Below are 20,399 nucleotides of genomic sequence, written 5' to 3'. Positions count from 1 at the left end.
GAAAAAATTCCAGACTTACAACAGCTAATTTAATATTTTTAATACCTTTAATAATGGAAAACTAAATTCAATGCTTTTTTAAATACTTTTAATAACCCGCGGGTACCCTGGTTCAGACTTACCCGTATTTTTCGGACTATAAATCGCACCTGAGTATAAGTCGTACCAGCCCAAAAATGTGCAATGAAGAGGGGAAAAAAACATATAGGTCACACCGGAGTATAAGTCGCATTTTTCGGGGGAAATTTACTTGTTAAAATCCAACACATAGTACAGATATGTCATCTTAAATGACAATTTAAAATAAAAATACAATATAAAGTGGCTAGAATTTCTTGCCGGAACTCCACGTCGTGAAGGTCACCACAGAGCCAGAAATTGTATGTATTTATTTATTTATTCTTTCATTTGGGGGGGGGGGTCAAACCTCTTAAACTACTAAAATGCAAAGAAAACTGTTTAAGCGCAGTTATTTCCATAACCAGTGTTGTCAGTAACGCGTTACAACTCGTTACTTTCTTCAGTAACGAGTAATCTAACGCGTTCATTTTTCCAAGCCAGTAATATGATTAAAGTAAGTTTCCCTAGTGCCTGTGCGTTATTTTGTTTTTGCCTCATAATGTATGTAGAATAAAGAATACTGTAGTCATGTACGAAGAGCATTTCTCATCGGGGGAAAAAAAAAAACGGGTCACGTGTATTACGATGCTGTTTGAGGCTGTCTGCCACGGCGGTCAACAACATAGCATTCTGACGAGGTAGCGAGGCTAACAGTGAAAGGCAGGATATATACCGCAAATGGATGCCTTTGCTCACTGGAAATACAGCCATTACTTCACATTTCCGTCCAGTAAAGATGACAAAAATATCTCTGTGCGTTGCAAACTTTACGCTGGCTGAAAATGACTGTCGGTCGCTAAATCAACAAAGAAGCACTTGGAATTACAGTACAACGCGACAAAACTCGAAACAGGTTACAAGACAGCCAGCACTTCTACAGTTTGTAACCAGCCTTTATGCACATTTTATTGTCAGTGTTTGTAACCATAGGCGGAGTTTTACTTTTGTGGGGCTGGGGGCAAAGCATGTTGATGACTGAAACAAAAGTCAAAAGTTTGGACACGCCTAAACGTTTTTACGTTTTATATACTACTATTGTAAATCCTCTCTGAATACATCAAAACTATGAACGAACATGTGGAATGTCAAAAAAAGGTGAAATAACTGAAAACAGGTTTTATATTCTACATTCTTCAAAGTATCCACCTTTGAGGTGTCGCCAAACTTTTGGCCAATACTGTTCATATACATATATATAAAACTGTTCAAGCTCAGTTGTTGTTGGTTGCGTTTGAAAGCTTAGGTTTACAGTAATTCTAAATACCCATCTTGCCTCCACAGGTGTAGTTTTGGCTTAGCAAAGCAAAAGCTAGTGTCTTAGGTGCTAGTCAAATGATCTGCTCGAAAAATTTATTGCTTTACAAGTTTTATAGACAATATTTTAACAGCTAGGTCTTTATTTTAAAGGGGAAGTTCAGAATTTTTGACAATCGGCTTTATCTTGGAGTTAGCGGGGGTTTATTTAGTCGTTGGGGGTTGATTTGAACAAATTCCGTGCAGTTTGTCAGTTATTTGTTAGTTTTAGGGCTCCGGGGTGGCTAAGCTAGCGCGAGTCAATGGTGGTTGAAATCAACTCCATCGACTAATCAAACCCCCGCTAACTCAAAGATAAAGCCTTATGCGAAAAATTCAATTACATGCGATGACATATTTTTGTTGTCATTTTTATGTTGAGGCAGCAAAAGGAGAAAAATTGGTAAAAAGTAACTGATAAGTTACTTTTAAAGTAACTTAGTTACTTTGATAATAAAGTAATCGGTAAAGTAACTAGATTACTTTTTTGAGGTGTAATCAGTAAGCAGTAATTAAATTACTTTTTTAAGTAATCTGTGACAACACTGTCCATAACTGATTTTCATTCAAAATAATATTTTTTCAATGATTTGCAAAATAAAAGTTAACAAAAACAGCAATAACCCCAACCTCCATCTCCTAATTTTTATTTTCCCTCATTTCCTCACATACTAAATGCCAAATCTCAATTTTAACTACTTAAGAACGTAGGATGTATATTAAAATTGAAGTTTATGTAAACACTTACTTATTGTTTTTTTTTTTAATAATAAAGATATAGGTAACATTCAGAAAAATAAGTACAAATGACTTATATTATGCAGAGTGAAATGGAATATATTTGGAAGGTCGCGCAAACATTCACTTTTTTAAATCATAAAGAAATGAATAAGTAGCCTAACATAAATAAACAAATATAAGTACAAAGCGCACATTGATAGCTAAGATGTTCTGAACCACCTCATCAGAGCAAATAAAACTAAATATGATAAATAAGCCTCCTCAACTCTTTCGTTGCTCTTAAAGATTTGATACATTTTATGTTACATTTTCCTTTTTTTGTCGCATTACTTCAACAAATTTTTTTTTTGCTGTTCCAGAAAACACGCACATTTGAACCAATCAGAGCTAACTATTTCTGCTGATCACATGTCAGTATGTCAGCCAATTGAACGGATAAATGAGTCCTGGCGTTATGCTTTGCTGCGTGCATTCGCACATTGACGTGACTCATCGTCAGACTGTGGAAACCTCCATGCCGTCCGTGGATTAAATAAATAATAAATATTGGTGGAAACGGATTACGCTACATAAGCACTTTATTATGCTTGTTGTTAACACTTGAATATGTAAATCTAATATTGGTAGATTGTTTTCTTATTGGAGATGAAATGCATGTGTGGCGGCTTTGCCTTTTTTTTTAAATTATTATTATTATTATTATTATCATTATTATTATTTTTTTTTACATAGCGTTTTGACAGTTGTCATATTTTCGGAATCAAAGCACCGTGTACAGCATTCCAGGACTAAATCTTATACTGGAACTGCGTTCCTGACCGTTCTGGCCCACTTTCACCCCTGATTATACATAATATACAACATGCTAATTGGCCCAAGACCGATAATGAAAAACCGTTTTCGATATTTTCTGATATCATTTAAAAATGCTTTCATCGACCCACATTATCGGCTACCTGATAACATCAGACAACTCCAATAAATTATGTAAAAAAAGAAATCAATTTTTAAGAAATCAAGTTGACAACTTTTATGCCTCAGATATTTAGTTTAATGATTTTAATACTTTTTAAGGCCTGGATTTTGACCAAATTCAATTAATGACTTTTAATATTTCTTAATGACCCCCATAAACCCTTAATTGTCATCATTTAGAGTTGAGGTTTTGTAAGAACTATAAAAGGTTTTCATTCATATTGCTGAAATGTTTTAGCAACAAAATTGCCAGAAATGTCAAATAGGTGAAATGTAACCGATTATGTGTGACTAGTATCGTAATAAATTGATCTAAGAATTGAATTGATTTCTGACAGATTTTTTTATGTTAGGAAATTTCGTATTGTTGTCAAAGAATTGATATGGTAACGTCAAGAAGTTGTTGATTTACACCGCTAATTATCATTATATATAGTTTTTGAATTATTATTATCATTCTATTTGTTGCAGTACCTCATCAACTTGAAAAAGGACTCTGAGGATTCATTGTAGTGTTATATGTTCATTAGAAATGCATGAGGATGTTCATTTCCGCTCCTCGTTGCTCCTAAGTGCAATATAATTGTTTTTACCACAGTGTTGTTGTTGGCAGCCCTTTTAATTCTCGTCTTGGTCCAAGTCTTCTGGTTGAAAGTACTTATTAGTCTTAGTCATATTTTAGCCATTTCAAAATGTGTTCGTCTTCGTTTAGTTTTAGTCACAAAAATCTCAGACAAAATTTGTCTAGTTTTAGTCGACAATTGCTCAAAATGTTTTTGTATGTAAATTTCAAAGGTTTTTGTCCATGAATGAATAGATAAATAAAAGGTTTCCAACAATTGAACATTGACAGACGAGCATTAAATTGTAGAGTTTACAAGAAGATAACCATCTTCGTGATGATAATATACACCCAGGGGGAAAACAATACATTATTTTCAATTAATTAAACTCACCTGGAATCCATGAACTGTATTTGAAAATTTTCCAAGAGTTTAAGATGATACCACGACGCTAAATGCTAATGCGAACAGTATGCTAATGCTACAAGTTACATTTAGTGTGCAATGATCACTCAGCATAGGACTTTAAAGGCTAAAGCAACATGGCATATCTAGCCAAGATAAGAAAACAAAACTTGCCAAGCAGCACCTGACAGGTGTTTCAGAAAAGGTAAGTCTGGAGCCTGGAGGGCACCGGTGAGTAAGCATGGGTGTGGGGTGGTGGGGCGCAGCAGCTCACATGACTGACACCAGGGGTCCCCAAACTACGGCCCGCGGGCCGAATACGGCCCACCTCCACATTTGGTCTGGCCCCCTGAACATTTTTTTTGTTATTTATTTGTGTTATTTATTTCCTGGCTTTTTTTTTCTGAGAAGAACCCAGAGAGGGTTATTTGATTATTATCTATTTAATTAATAGTGTTATTATTATATTATATTATATTATATTATATTATATTATATTATATTATATTATATTATATTATATTATATTTTGGACTGTCAAACGATTAAAATTTTTAATCGAGTTAATCACAGCTTAAAAATTAATTAATCGTAATTAATCGCAATTCAAGCCATCTATATAATATGCCATATTTTTCTGTAAATTGTTGTTGGAATGGAAAGATAAGACACAAGATGGATATATACATTCAACATACTGTACATAAGTACTGTATTTGTTTATCACAACAATAAATCAACAAGATGGCATCAACATTATTAGCGATCCATGGATAGAAAGACTTGTAGTTCTTAAAAGATAAATGTTAGAACAAGTTATAGAAATGTTATATTAAAACCCCTCTTAATGTTTTCGTTTTAATACATTTTTTAAAATTTTTAAACAAAAAATATACTAGTAGCTAGCCATTGTTGATGTCAATACATACACAATGCTCATGGTGCTGAAACCCATAAAATCAGTTGCACCCAAGCGCCAGCAGAGGGTGACAAAACCAAAAAAAAAAAAAACAAGTAACAAATTGACAAGACACTGTGCTGTCATTTTAATCTGTTTGAGCGGGGCATGTGCGTTAAATGCGTAAAATATTTTAACGTGATTAACTAAAAAAAATAATTACCGCCCGTTAACGAGATAATTTTGACAGTCCTATATATTATATTATATTATATTATATTATATTATATTATATTATATTATATTATATTATATTATATTATATTATATTATTTTTATTTTATTGACTTTTGTTCCGGGAAGAATTCAGAAAAGGTTATTTATGGCTTTCTGAAAAACAGTACATTTTTACATTTAGGCACTCCTGCAATCGTCACACTTTTTCTGTTACAAACTGACCCGGCCCCTCATCCGAGAAGGAAAAAGTTATGTGGCCCTCACAGGAAAAAGTTTGAGGACCCCTGACTGACACGATAAAACACTGCTGCGATGTGCGGAAACTACACATACAATATGAAAATGTCACAAATTGTGAACTTATGACGGAAACTATGGCATATTTTCATCTCATTCTTGTCTCAACGGCGGAAAACTGGCATTCGTCTCGTTAAGTTTTAGTCTCCCAAGACACATTTTTAGATCGTCATCGTCATGAAAAAAATTGTTGGTTGACGAAAAATGTTGTTATCGTTGACGAAAACAACTCTGCTACCACATTAATATTACAGCAGTGATTCTCAAAACATGGTACTACTTGTATGTTTGCCTCCTCCAATCTAGATCAATGATTAGATATCTTCATGAGCCGTGATGTAAGTGATTGGAAAAAATATATAATTACCAGGCGCAAGGGCAACGGAATCATTATGATAGTCCCAGTGCTATTTCTGAGGGAAGATGGGGACAGTTTGTCCTCTAAATGAAATGATTCCAAGAGTAATTGATCTCATTGGAAAATTGCTGCGTGTATTTTCAACCCACAATATGGAAAGACCCCACCGGGTAATTTTTACAAGCCCTCGCCTAGTTTAACAGGCTAGTTTGGGTTCCGCTTTCACTGTCAAACTGCACGTCTGAGCCACGAGCGCCTGAAGGCATCTCTCTGCAGAGCTCCAAAAAAAGAGAAGACGGCCAACACCAAAGGAGAAGGTGGACAGCGGGGTCGGAGGTGGAGGAGGGGGGTTACTCTGTGTATAATTTAAGAGGGAAGTCGGCGCGAGCCACAGGAAGAAAAAGAGGAGGAGGAGGAGTGCATCGGTCTGTGTACCTGAAGGCCAAAGTCTGAGGGGAAAGGCCTATAATGGCATGCGCTAGTGTGAGCTAGGCTGGATGGTTGCATACTCGACAAGGTCCCCGGGGCCGGAGTGAGCCGAGCTTCGCGGGCTGGGGGAGGAGGCCAAGGCTGCAGTATCCAGCTCCGCGTACTGGACCTCGCAGTCCTTGTGACCCGAGTTCTGGAGACAAGAAAGGGCGAGATGCGAGTGAGGAGCCGCCGAAGAGGCGGAGGAAGAAGTGCACCGGGTCCGCGTGCCGGCCGATTGCGTGGCCAATGGACACAAATGGAATCGTACTGATGAGATGAAAAAACACTGAAGCCAAGTGTGGTGGGTATTTTTAAAAACTTACATAATGCCCACCCCCGGGTCCAAGAATATCAATATGGTGTATTTGGAAAGTGTTGGCAGTGCTTCACGTTTTCTGCATTTTGTTGCAGCCTCATTCGGAAAGCGATTATATGTCCTTCAAAATCTGAACACGCCATTAAGACAAGTCAAAAATATTATTTTCCCATTAGCAAAATTATTCATCTCAGGCTCTTGACAGTTTTTGGGGTGTCAACCTGTAAGCTGAAGTGAATTTGTAACCACTTAGTGAAAAACGTGACTTTTAAGTGACAACAAGTGGAAGAAAAGTCCTGTCAATAAACACAAGTAACGTCAAAACCTAATGTGAAGAAAAAGCTGCGTGACCAACGCAGTCAATTTCAGGAAAAGATAGAGACTTAAGAATTAAAACACCAGACATCATTACTCAGTTAGACAATCTCGTTCAAGAAATGTTAGAGTTCTAAGGTGTTATTAATGAAGATTGAAAAGATCGAATTAGTGCAATTTTCCTATAGAAAATTAGCAACATTGGGGGGAAAAATATCTACACGTGCTGATAAAAATAGCATTGGCGACATAAATAGCTCATAAAAATGGTATTTAAAAACAGAGGAAAATGTTCCTTTTATGACAATACATATATACAGTGTATCTCAAAAGTTAGTACACCCCTCACATTTCTGCAGATATTTAAGTATATCTTTTCATGGGACAACACTGACAAAATTGCACTTTGACACAATGAAAAGTAGTCTGTGTGCAGCTTATATAATAGAGTTAATTTATTTTCCCCTTAAAATAACTCAAAATATAGCCATTAATGTCTATACCCCGTGGCAACAAAAGTGAGTACACTCCTTAGAAATTACGTACATTCCTAAATGTCTAAATTGAGTACTGCTTGTCAGTTTCCCTCCAAAATGTCGTGTGACTCGTTACAGGAGTGCTGTCAGCATTGCTGCAGAGATTGAAGAGGTGGGGGGGTCAGCCTGTTAGTGCTCAGACCATACGCCACACTCTACATCAAATTGGTGTGCATGGTTGTTACCCCAGGAGGAAGCCTCTTCTGAAGACAGTAGACAAGAAAGCCCGCAAACAGTTTGCTGAAGACATGTCAACAAAGCATATGGATTACTGGAACCATGTCCTATGGTCTGATGAGACCGGCAGTCTTAAATACTTACCGTAATTTCCCGAATATAACGCGCACTTTTTCCCCCCCAAAATCAACTTGTAAAATCATGGTGCGCATTATAAACGGGTACATGGATGAAGACAGAAATATATAGACAGAATATATATATAGTTTCTTGAACTCATTTGAGTCAACGTTTATTGCAGCTCCGCAGCTCTGACCATAACAACCGTAACAACACAGACTTCCCCATTGTCCGTCAACAATATATCTGTCCCTAGGGAAACTCAAACCCAAATAACAATAGTTCCTATTGTTACCGTCGTGTCGACAGCGATGAGCTCTTTCGGATTTCCGACTCACGTTCTCACTTTCATTTTACCGTATCAATCCATGGAAGAAACATTTATTCATCATGATGAAACGAGCAAGTTATACAGCAGCCTTTAAAAGAAAAGTCACATCTGTTTTGTTTTCTCCTGGATTCTGGTAAGTTGAAGAAGTTATCAGATCATATTATTACCGTACATATTGTCAGTTTATGGTAATGTTTTGAACTACCAACGTGCTATGCTTGTGCTGTGTTTCACCAGTCAGTAAAATGACATTTCTGTATCTGTACACGAGCTCTGTTTTCTTGTATTCTTCTATTTATTGGTGCTAAAATTAGGGTGCGCGTTATACACGGGTACAATAATTTTCCCAAGATTTTACAAGTAAATTTGGCGTGCGCGTTATACATGGGTGCGCCTTATATTCGGGAAATTAAGGTAATATCTGAACAATTAGATATGTAAACTACAGTGCAATCACATTCGTAAATGAATGGCTTCTGGTTTTTTAAATGTAAATAAACCAATTTATTGTGATAAAACAACAAAATTGAAATAACTACATTAACCATCAAAGATAAGTCTAACTGTAACTGTAGTCTTGAAACAAATCTGAATAAGGAAAAACGTTGCAATAAAATAATACAAACTGGTAAAACTAGTAGCTGAGATCTGTCATGACAAAACATCGCTTCAAGGATATCTGGCGCCATCTAGCGTCGTGAATGGGGAGAGTAGCTGAGATTCGTCATAACAGAACATCGCTTCAATGATATCTGGCGTCATCTAGCGTCGTGAATGGTTATAACGTCTAGACCTCGAATATAAAATGACCCCTCTTTTTCAATCTTATTTCATGCAAAAAATACCGTCTTATATTCGGGCCAATATGGTAATACTTTTTTCCCTTTAATATACATAAGGACACAATGTTATACATATGGTTACTTATAATAATTTTATAGACAAATGATAATATTTACAGTGGCGGCAGAGAGTTGGGGGGGGGGGTGCGCGAAACGTTTACGTCTTCCTGGGGCGTAACAGAAAATAATTGAGAATTACTGCCTTAAGGGGAGAAAAAAATGCAATGGTGGGTGATTTTGTCAAGTTGTAAGCCAAGGAGTTCAAACAAATTTTCCTGTTTAAGGAGGATAAAAGGTCCAAAACTGCTCCTGCAAACTGACTTGCAAATGTATTCTTAAAGTTCAATAAAAGCTGAAAAAGTTTCAGCAAAATGCAAATGTAGGTTCCATTTGCAGTCAAACAGCAATCAGGGCAAAAAATAGAAAAGAAAAATAATTTTCATCCTTGACAATTGAATCATATAACACGGCTTCGGTACGTTGGAGGAATCCAATAAATTATGAAAGCGATCAATAAAATTAAAGACAGATATGAATTTTGCATCTACACGCGCCTTCTTTGAACGGATGGCGATGCGATGCCACCTCGCTGCTCTCCATCTGCATCCATGGCAGGATTACAGGGAAAAGATTGAGGCTTTTACAGAAATGGATGTTAATAATTCACATCTCTCCGCCGTCGTCGCTGGCGTTCCGCGCCGGCTGCCTTTTTAAATATCTGGAATATTTGTCACGAGCAGGGTGCAATCAGGGGGAAAATTACAGCCGCCTCGCATTGAGAATTGGCAGACAGTGTTTTGCCCCCAGAGAATCGTCATTAGCAACAGCCGGCGCGCTGCACGTCCCTCCCAAAATCGCAAGTGGGAAAATCACATTTTCCTCACGCCTAAAAAATTGAATCTTACAGAAGGTTTCTTAGAGTCCAAGCATGATCAGGTTGACATATTTAAGCTCTACTGAGGCTGAAATTTGATACATTCAATAACTCACGAGCTCTAAATGAAGTCATCCAGGGGAAAAGGAGTATTTAGTTACTGAATAAGGCCCAGCGAGTTCAGATTAGCCATTTATAATTTTTTTTTTTTTTTTTTAAATCATAACTGCCAAAGCAGCAGTTTGAACACAATAGTTGTTTTGGCTTATAACACAACAGTTTCTTTTAAAGAGGAGTGCAAGAGCAGAAACTGCTTTTTCAGTCTTGTCTGTGTTTTCCGCCATATAAAAAGGGCGGACAAACAAAACACAACAACAAAACAAAAACATTAAGTTGCAGTAATTTTCCTATCCTATTTAATCCATTCTCTACCTTTGACAGCAGTAGACATGTAATCCATTTTGACTCGGATCTCTGCAAACCTTACCAGTCAACATGGATTGGACATACCGTAATTTCCCGAATATAAGGCGCACCCATGTATAACGCGCACCCCAAATTTACTTGTAAAATCTAGGGAACATTATTGTACGCGTGTATAACGCGCACCCTAATTTTAGCACCAATAAATAGATGAATACAAGAAAACAGAGCTCGTGTACAGATACAGAAATGTCATTTTACTGACTGGTGAAACACAGCACAAGCATAGCACATTGGTAGTTCAAAACATTACCGTAAAGTGACAATATGTACGGTAATAATATGATCTGATAACATCTTGTACTTACCAGAATCCAGGAGAAAACAAAACAGATGTGACTTTTCTTTTAAAGGCTGCTGTATAACTTGCTCGTTTCACCATGATGAATAAATGTTTCCTCCATGGATTGATACGGTAAAATGAAAGTGAAAACGTAAGTCGGAAATCTGAGAGAGCTCATCGCTGTCGACTCGACAGTAACAATAGGAACTATTGTTATTTGGATTTAAGTTTCCCCAGGGACAGATATACAGTGGGGCAAATAAAAGTATTTATTAAACCACTAATTGTGCAAGTTCTCCCACTTGAAAATATTAGAGGCCTGTAATTGTCAACATGGGTAAACCTTAACCATGAGAGACAGAATGTGTGAAAAAAAAACAGAAAATCACATTGTTTGAATTTTAAATAACTTATTTTCAAATCATTGTGGAAAATAAGTATTTGTTCCATACCAAAAGTTCATCTCAATACTCTGTTATGTACCCTTTGTTGGCAATAACGGAGGTCAAACGTTTTCTGTAACTCTTCACAAGCTTGGCCCATTCCTCCATGCAGATCTCCTCTAGAGCAGTGATGTTTTGGGGCCGTTGTTGGGCAACACGGACATTCAACTCCCTCCCAGGGGTCGTGTTAACCGAATATTTTCCGTTGTTGACCGATTTTTTAAAACGGTGACAGAAAAAACTGAAGTCCATCTGTCATTTTGACAGGTTGCAATTCACACCCCAGACCACAGGGTGGCGAGTGAGCATATTAATTAGCTATTCTCTCTCATGATGCATGACGTCGTTGGCCTTACTCGGAAAAATGTCAAGGCAACTGAGTGTCCAAAGTTTCTTCAAAAAGCCCCAAAACGATGATGGTGTTGATAAAAGAGGTGAAAAAACAGGGACTGCACAAGCGGGCACGCAATTCAAGTCCATGCGCACCAGGAGGAAGGTGTAAGACTCCGTTCAGGCCACAGCAGGTGAACTGTTAATTTCATTGTTCCATAAGTAGCCTACCTACTGGGGCCACAGTCAGCTGTTTTTGTCACTGCGGAGAAAAAGTTACATATTCATCTGCTTGATGTGTGATGGCACGGTTTGGATTCTCTGTTAAGCTTGTTCGGACAGAATATTAATTTAAAATGAATGAAAACTAAATACTATTGAATATGTTGAAGCGATATGCAATGTTAAGAGTCTTGTTAGCTCGAATTGCTGTGTCCAGCCGCTGTAGCTCTGCTGCTCTCAGTGAACTCTCTATTCAAGCCGGAACGCATGCCTCTGTCACGTGACTGTGTCGTAGCCGGTAACGCGCTCGGCCAAATGCCAAACAAACGATCATCACAATGTCATTATCATCATTTTAAAAATTTAAGTGACGGGTAAAAATAGATTATGACCGGATTTTTATGACCCTGTCAGTCAAAATGACAGACAACGAAAAAGTCTAGCGCAACCTCTGCTCCCTCCGCAGATTTTCGATGGGGTTGAGACCTGAAGACTGGCTAGGCCATTCCAGGACCTTGAAATGCTTCTTACGAAGCCACTCAATTGTTGCCCTGGCTGTGTGTTTAGGATCATTGCCATGCTGAAAGACCCAGCCACGTCTCATCTTCAATGCCCTTGCTGATGGAAGGAGATTTTCACTCAAAATCTCGCGATACATGGCCACATTCATTCTTTCCTTTACACAGATCAGTCGTCCTGGTCCCTTTGCAGAAAAACAGCCCCAAAGCATGATGTTTCCACCCCCATGCTTCACAGTGGTTATGGTGCAATTCAGTGTTCTTTTTCCTCCAAACAAGAGAACCTGTGTTTCTACCAAAAAGTTCTATTTTGGTTTCATCTGACCATAATACATTCTCCCAGTCCTCTTCTGGATCATCCAATTGCTCTCTAGCGAACCGCAGACGGGCCTGGAAGTGTACTTTCTTCAGCAGGGGGACACGTCTCGCAGTGCAGGATTTGAGTCCCTGGCGGCGCATTGTGTTACTGATAGTAGCCTTTGTTACTGTGGTCCCAGCTCTCTATAGGTCATTCACTAGGTCCCCCCATGTGGTTCTGGTATTTTTGCTCCCCGTTCTTGTCATCATTTGACGCCACAGGGTGAGGAGGGAGTTGAATGTCTGTGTTGCCCAAAGACCTTCCATCAACAGGGCATTGAGGATGAGACGTGGCTGGGTCTTTCAGCATGACAATGATCCCAAACACACAGCCAGGGCAACAAAGGAGTGGCTTTGTTAGAAGCATTTCAAGGTCCTGGAGTGGTCTAGCCAGTCTCCAGATCTCAACCCCATAGAAAATCTCTGGAGGGAGTTGAAAGTCCGTGTTGCCCAACGACAGCCCCAAAACATCACTGCTCTAGAGGAGATCTGCATGGAGGAATGGGCCAAAATACCAGCAACGGTGTGTGAAAAGCTTGTGAAGAGTCACAGAAAATGTTTGCCCTCTGTTATTGCCCACAAAGGGTACATAACAAAGTATTGAGATGTACTTTTGGTATAGACCAAATACTTATTTTCCACCATGATTTGCAAATAAATTCTTTAAAAATCAAAAAATGTGATTTTCTGTTTTTTTTCCACATCATCTCTCAAGGTTGAGTTTTTACCCATGTTGACAATTACAGGGCTCTCTAATATTTTCAAGTGGGAGAACTTGCACAATTAGTGGTTGACTAAATACTTATTTGCCCCACTGTAGTTGACGGACACAGAAAGTCTGTGTTGTGTTACGTTTGCTATTGTCCGAGTTGCGGAGCTACAATAAACGTTGACTCAAATGAGTTCAAGAAACTAAATTCTGTGCTTTATGAAGAGTGAAAAAAGCAGAATTTAACACAGATGAAATAATTCGACCAATCAGAGTGAAGTATTACCGTGTAGCGAGTTATAACAGAATTCACCGGCGGAACTTATGTTGGCACGTTGTATAGTTCCTGGAGGGAGGTATTTTGTTGAGGGAGCAGCCAGATTCCGCGGGTTGCATATGAGCATATGAGACAGACATTGCTACGGTATTTTGTTGCAGCCTAAATGTCAATAAAGCAACGCGGATGAGCTACATTGTTTGATACTCCACCTCCGACTCCTTCCCTAGCTCGCCACAACCGAAACAAAATGGTGACGTACCGTAATGGTCGGCAACGGATCGCCGCATATGTTTCTTCAACACAACATGGCCGTGTCAAAAAAAAAAAAAAAAAAAAAAATCGGCCTTTGTATATGTATATATATATATATATATATATATATATATATATATATATATATATATATATATATATATATATATATATATATATATATATATATATATATGTGTGTGTATACAGTGGGGAGAACAAGTATTTGATACACTGCCAATGGGAAAACCCATTAGCAGTGTATCAAATACTTGTTCTCCCCACTGTATATATAATATATATATATTTTTGTCTCCATCCCTGTACCCGTTTATATTGCGCACCATGATTTTACAAGTTGATTTTGGGGAGAAAAAAAAAGTGCTCGTTATATTCAGGAAATTACGGTATTTCGCCGTCAAAGGCAGCAAAAGAGTTAGGGTCATGATATAAAAATAATGAAATAGCCGAATGATGCCTAGAGGCCTGGCAACTTTTAGCATTTTTTTTTTTTTGAATGTTTTTTTGACTTTTCAATTTAGAATTAATTCAAACTTGGTGGGCTTCATGCAAGTGCGTAAGTTTGGTCTCAAGATTGGTAGGGACCATATAACAGCATAACATGCATGAACACTTTTCTGGGGGGGACGGTACATTAATAAGACCATACAGATATACAGTGATATGAACCTAATTAGTTGATCATTGCAAAATAAATCTGTATTATACTTACTTTCATATGTATTGGTTCAAGTTATACACCGTTCGATTCAAACATTTATTTTCAAAAACTACTAAAAAAACATTTTCAAAACTTCCAGAAGAAATGTCTGGATTTTATTTGCAAATTTAAAGAGCAACATTTGAACACAAATTACATAACATACTCAATACAAACTTGTTAATAATATATAAACCATCCAGAAATACAAAAAAAATAAACATTTGCCACTCAACATTGTCCGTCTAAATAAAGAAATTAAATATAACTGAAAAAATGTCTAAGTCAGGAAATAACAAAAAAATAAAATAAATATGGAGCTTTCCTTTAGGTAAAACACTACTGCTTTTGTTCACAAGCACAGCCAAACTCATAAAAAAAAAAAAAAAAAAAAAAAAAAAAAAAAAAGCTACAGTGGCTGCTGCTGGCCGAAAAAAAACGTCTAGTATCACTTCCCTGTGAAAGGGGTGGAGGAGGCGGCATGTTGTCGACATGTATTTCTGTCGGGGCTGTGAGTGCATGTGTGTGTTGGGGAGGGGCAAGTCATCAGCCAATCATACGTGCGTTTTTGGGGAAAAATGGACTGTCTCATTGAGCAAGTGAAAAGGGATAAATGTAAGTGAATATAATGAAAATAATTCCTTTAATAATGGTTGGGTCATTTCTATCCTTACATCATATGGGAAGACAATCTAAATCACCTATATAACAGAACTCATTATATAATGCAAATAAGGTTGCTTAAAAGTTGGTGGGGACAATTAAAGAACCCTAAAAAGTTGGTAGTGTTATGTCCCTACCGTCCCTATGCAAACCTACGCCCTTGGGGTCAGGATTAGGCCTGCTTGGCCTTGGAGGATGTCTGCGAAGATGTCCGACTGCTCATTTGCGGCAGCGGCTGCATAGTTGGAGTTAACATATTCCTTTTACTCGCTTCTATTGCAAGACCATCTGCTATCAAGGCTGCGCTGACCATGTTTTTACTCTCTACTTTACATGATAACTCACTTTGTTTGTAAAATATCAGTAGGTTGGAATGAATCAACAATTTTTGAATAAATATGAAGCAAGCAGGACATGGTTGCTCTGTTCTGGCCAGAGCAAAAGGTGCACAGGCAGGTAAATTCAGTCAGATGGTGATGAATATGTATTTAGCTTGTGTTTCGTGTTTTTGCAAGAAAAAAGAATCAAATTGTTGTTGCTCTGTAACCATGTCTTTTTTTGTATTGTGTTGTATTTCTGGCACTGAGACAATTTACACGATCACACCCAATTTCGTCTTGTCAGTGCTTTGCTAATTTACCTTTCCCTAGGGTTTGTGCACCTGTGATTTGGCAGCAAGGGGAAATATATTTAGAAATGACAGCTGATAACTACTCTGACATACAGAAGGAAGGTTTGGAATGAGACGTGAATAGATCCAGAGAGAAAAAAATGTGCGCAGAAAGTAACATTTTTGCAGGGGTGTGTAAATTTTTATATAAATGTCACCGATCCGATGACTTGCTCAGAGATCGGGCCAAATCACGTCATTTTCAGAGGATCGGAATAGGCTGAAAAATATACTTTTAAAATGTTAGTGTTTAAGGGCTACATAATTCAGAACTTTTAAGATCTTTTGTTGTTCCTAAGGATTAGGGATGTCCCCGATCCGATCACGTGATTTGAAATGGGTTTCGATCACATCATTTTCAAAGTATTGGAATCGGGTGAAAGAGATAAGATTGAGAAAAATGTATTTAAATGTAATTATTTTTAGGTTTTAAGAGATACAAAGCAACAAAATTATCTAGAAGTACAAGTATATTGTGTGTGTGCGTGTGTGGGTGTGTGTGTGTGTGTGTGTGTGTGTGTGTTTGTGTGTGTATAGTGCCTTGCAAAAGTATTCGGCCCCCTTGAACCTTGCAACCTTTCGCCACATTTCAGGCTTCAAACTTAAAGATATAAAATTTTAATTTTTTGTCAAGAATCAACAACAAGTGGGACACAATCGTGAAGTGGAACAAAATTTATTGGATAATTTAAACTTTTTTAACAAATAAAAAACTGAAAAGTGGGGCGTGCAATATTATTCGGCCCCTTTGCGTTAATACTTTTTTAGCGCCAACTTTTGCTCCAATTACAGCTGCAAGTCGCTTGGGGTATGTTTCTATCAGTTTTGCACATCGAGAGACTGACATTCTTGCCCATTCTTCCTTGCAAAACAGCTCGAGCTCAGTGAGGTTGGATGGAGAGTGTTTGTGAACAGCAGTCTTCAGCTCTTTCCACAGATTCTCGATTGGATTCAGGTCTGGACTTTGACTTGGCCATTCTAACACCTGGATATGTTTATTTTTGAACCATTCCATTGTAGATTTGGCTTTATGTTTTGGATCATTGTCCTGTTGGAAGATAAATCTCCGCCCCAGTCTCAGGTCTTGTGCAGATACCAACAGGTTTTCTTCCAGAATGTTCCTGTACTTGGCTGCATCCATTGTCCCGTCAATTTTAACCATCTTCCCTGTCCCTGCTGAAGAAAAGCAGGCAGGCCCAAACCATGATGCTGCCACCACCATGTTTGACAGTGGGGATGGTGTGTTCAGGGTGATGAGCTGTGTTGCTTTTACACCAAACATATCGTTTTGCATTGTGGCCAAAAAGTTCAATTTTGGTTTCATCTGACCAGAGCACCTTCTTCCACATGTTTGGTGTGTCTCCCAGGTGGCTTGTGGCAAACTTTAAACAAGACTTTTTATGGATATCTTTGAGAAATGGCTTTCTTCTTGCCACTCTTCCATAAAGGCCAGATTTGTGCAGTGTACGACTGATTGTTGTCCTATGGACAGACTCTCCCACCTCAGCTGTAGATCTCTGCAGTTCATCCAGAGTGATCATGGGCCTCTTGGCTGCATCTCTGATCAGTTTTCTCCATGTTTGAGAAGAAAGTTTGGAAGGACGGCCGAGTCTTGGTAGATTTGCAGTGGTCTGATGCTCCTTCATTTCAATATGATGGCTTGAGATGTTTAAAGCTTGGGAAATCTTTTTGTATCCAAATCCGGCTTTAAACTTCTCCACAACAGTATCCCGGACCTGCCTGGTGTGTTCCTTGGTTTTCATAATGCTCTCTGCACTTTAAACAGAACCCTGAGACTATCACAGAGCAGGTGCATTTATACGGAGACTTGATTACACACAGGTGGATTCTATTTATCATCATCGGTCATTTAGGACAACATTGGATCATTCAGAGATCCTCACTGAACTTCTGGAGTGAGTTTGCTGCACTGAAAGTAAAGGGGCCGAATAATATTGCACGCCCCACTATTCAGTTTTTTATTTGTTAAAAAAGTTTAAATTATCCAATAAATGTTGTTCCACTTCACGATTGTGTCCCACTTGTTGTTGATTCTTGACAAAAAAATTAAATTTCATATCTTTATGTTTGAAGCCTGAAATGTGGCGAAAGGTTGCAAGAGTCAAGGGGGCCGAATACTTTTGCAAGGCACTGTATATATATACAGTATATACTGTATATACAGTATGTATGTATAGGGCGGAAAACACAGACAAGGCTGAAAAAGCAGTTTCTGCTCTTGCACCCCTCTTTAAAATTAACTGCTGTATTTTATATGCTGCAACAGCAGATTCATGGCACATTAAGTCCCAAAACTATTTTTAATTTGTCTGTTTTACCCTGGAAACCCCTGTTTACAGACGTCGCGCAACCGCTTTTGCTTCAACCTAGCCATAAAAACAAGGTAAGTAATTGTATTTATTATTTGAAATGTCTGTCATTTTTAGCTTAGAATCATTAATTGATGTCTAATATTAAGTTTAAAAAAAAAAAAAAACGACTTTAAAAAAAAACATTCACTCGCATATTTTAAACTTTTAAACAAATTACGTCACAATGACAAAATTAGCGTCTGTAAAAAAGTCACGGATATGTACCTCATAACTATCACTTAATTATATTTTTTTGTTAATGTTGCATTTTCTCTGATATGTTTGATGATAAATAATCGATCCAAACAAAGAAAAATTGAAAAAAAAAAAATAATGTTTAAAAGGGTAAATATATGAAAAAGAAAATCTCGACCACTCCTTGATGTCTGCGATTTCTGCATCGCGACCCTTGTTATATTACCATGTTTCATCCATAAAATACCCCAAAAATCCAGCTGTGGCCATTCACAGCTGTGTCTTGACAGTCGGTGATAAATGCTACATGGAGTTTTTGGATCGAAAAAAGTAAGTATGCGATAATATGTCGTTAAAATCATGGCGTCTGTAATTCTGCTCTAGTGTGCTCTCACCTCCAGTTAGGGTTTTGCTGTTTATTTATTTATATATTTTTTTAATGCCCTCCTGTTCAAAATTTTTCTTCCCCCAGAAAATTCAGATTTTAAGCTTTCCAATGATGTATCACACATGCATATCGGGCAATTTTGAAAGTTGGCCAAATTCGGGGTCTCAGAGCGGAACTTCAAGTCACCTGAGTGTTTTCCGCCATATATTTGGCGGAAAACACAGACAAGACTGAAAAAGCAGTTTCTGCTCTTGCACTCCTCTCTAAAAGGAACTGCTGTATTTTAAGCTAAAACAACTGTTGTGTTTGATAGAACAATATGTCTATATGCTGCCATAGCAGATTCGTGGCGGATTAAGCCCCCGAACTATTTTTAATTTGTCCGTTTTACCCTGAAAACCCCCGTTTACAGACGTCGCGCGACCACTTTTGTTTCAACCCCGCCATAAAAACCAAGGTAATTAATTATATTTATTATTCAAAATGACTGCCGTTTTTAGCTTAGAATCACTAATTGATGTCTCATATTTCGTTAAAAAAAAAAAAAACTTTAAAAAATTATCCACTCACATATTTTAACCTATTAAAAAAATTATATCACATTGAAAAAAATGGCGTCTGTAAAAAAGTCACGGATATCTACCTCAAAACTATCGCTTAATTGTATTTTTTTTTTTTTTTTTTTGGGTACTGTCGCATTTTCTCCAATATTTTAGATGATAAATAATTGATCCAAACAAAAACAAGTTGAAAAATAAAACGTTTAAAAGGGTAAATATATGAAAAAGAAAATCTCGACCACTCCTTGAAATCTGCGATTTCTGCATTGCGACCCTTGTTCTATTGCCGTGTTTCACCCATAAAATCCCCCAAAAATCCAGCTGTGGTGATTCACAGCTGTGTCTTGACACTCGGTGATACATGCTAAACGGAGTTTTTGGATCAAAACAAAGTAAGTTCTCGTTAATATCTCGTTAAAGTCATGGCGTCTGTAATTCTGTTCTCGCGTGCTCTCACCTCCAGATAGGGTTTTGCTGTTTAAAAAAACATTAAAAAAAAAAAAAAGCCCTCCTGTTCAGAATTTTTCTTCCCCCCAAAAATCGAGATTTTAAGCTTTCCAATGATGTATCACACATGCATATCGGTCTCAGAGCGGAACTTCAAGTCACCTGAGTGTTTTCTGCCATATATGTGTGTGTGTGTGTGTGTGTGTGTGTGTGTGTGTGTGTGTGTGTGTGTGTGTGTGTGTGTGTGTGTGTGTGTGTGTGTGTGTGTGTGTGTGTGTGACACTTCTTAGCCACTGTAGACATAACTTAATCTTACAACTGGACATCAGATTTCAGATAAACACATCCAAAATATCAGAACTGTCAGCAGATACACAATGCCACCACAGAATCTTTCTGGGCGCTTGTCTCCACTTCAACTAGCTGACCGAATACTGACTGAATGTTAAACCAAAAATGATCCACAGAAGAAAAAGCTTGTGAATGAAAGGCAAGTGTTAACAACATGTTAAGATGACAACCCCCACGTGTCGAACGGCCTCGGCGGCGTAGAAATGCAATGGAAAAAGTGGCTTTGAATCAGCTATAGTCACATAGCTCCGTCAAACATTTACATAACGCCCAGCGAGACAAACTC

General features: G+C 37.8%; 1 protein-coding gene across 4 annotated transcripts in view; it reads right to left on the bottom strand.

The window, feature by feature from the left end:
- LOC130911149 (nectin-1-like) overlaps window positions 1-20,399 on the bottom strand; it is a 586,891-nt gene that overhangs the window by 57,136 nt on the left and 509,356 nt on the right. The window contains exon 11 of one of the 4 annotated variants that reach the window (XM_057828912.1): window positions 6,323-6,509. The exons of the other annotated variants lie outside the window; for them this stretch is intronic. Coding sequence (XP_057684895.1) covers window positions 6,366-6,509 — 144 coding nt within the window. The 3' untranslated portion in view covers window positions 6,323-6,365. The remainder of the gene's footprint in view (window positions 1-6,322; window positions 6,510-20,399) is intronic. 4 annotated transcript variants of the gene reach the window in all.

Source organism: Corythoichthys intestinalis, unplaced genomic scaffold, assembly GCF_030265065.1.
Source record: "Corythoichthys intestinalis isolate RoL2023-P3 unplaced genomic scaffold, ASM3026506v1 HiC_scaffold_23, whole genome shotgun sequence".
Lineage (NCBI taxonomy): Eukaryota > Metazoa > Chordata > Actinopteri > Syngnathiformes > Syngnathidae > Corythoichthys > Corythoichthys intestinalis.
The sequence above is the reverse complement of the archived record's forward strand: the minus strand, read 5'-3'. Positions and strand labels throughout refer to the sequence as shown.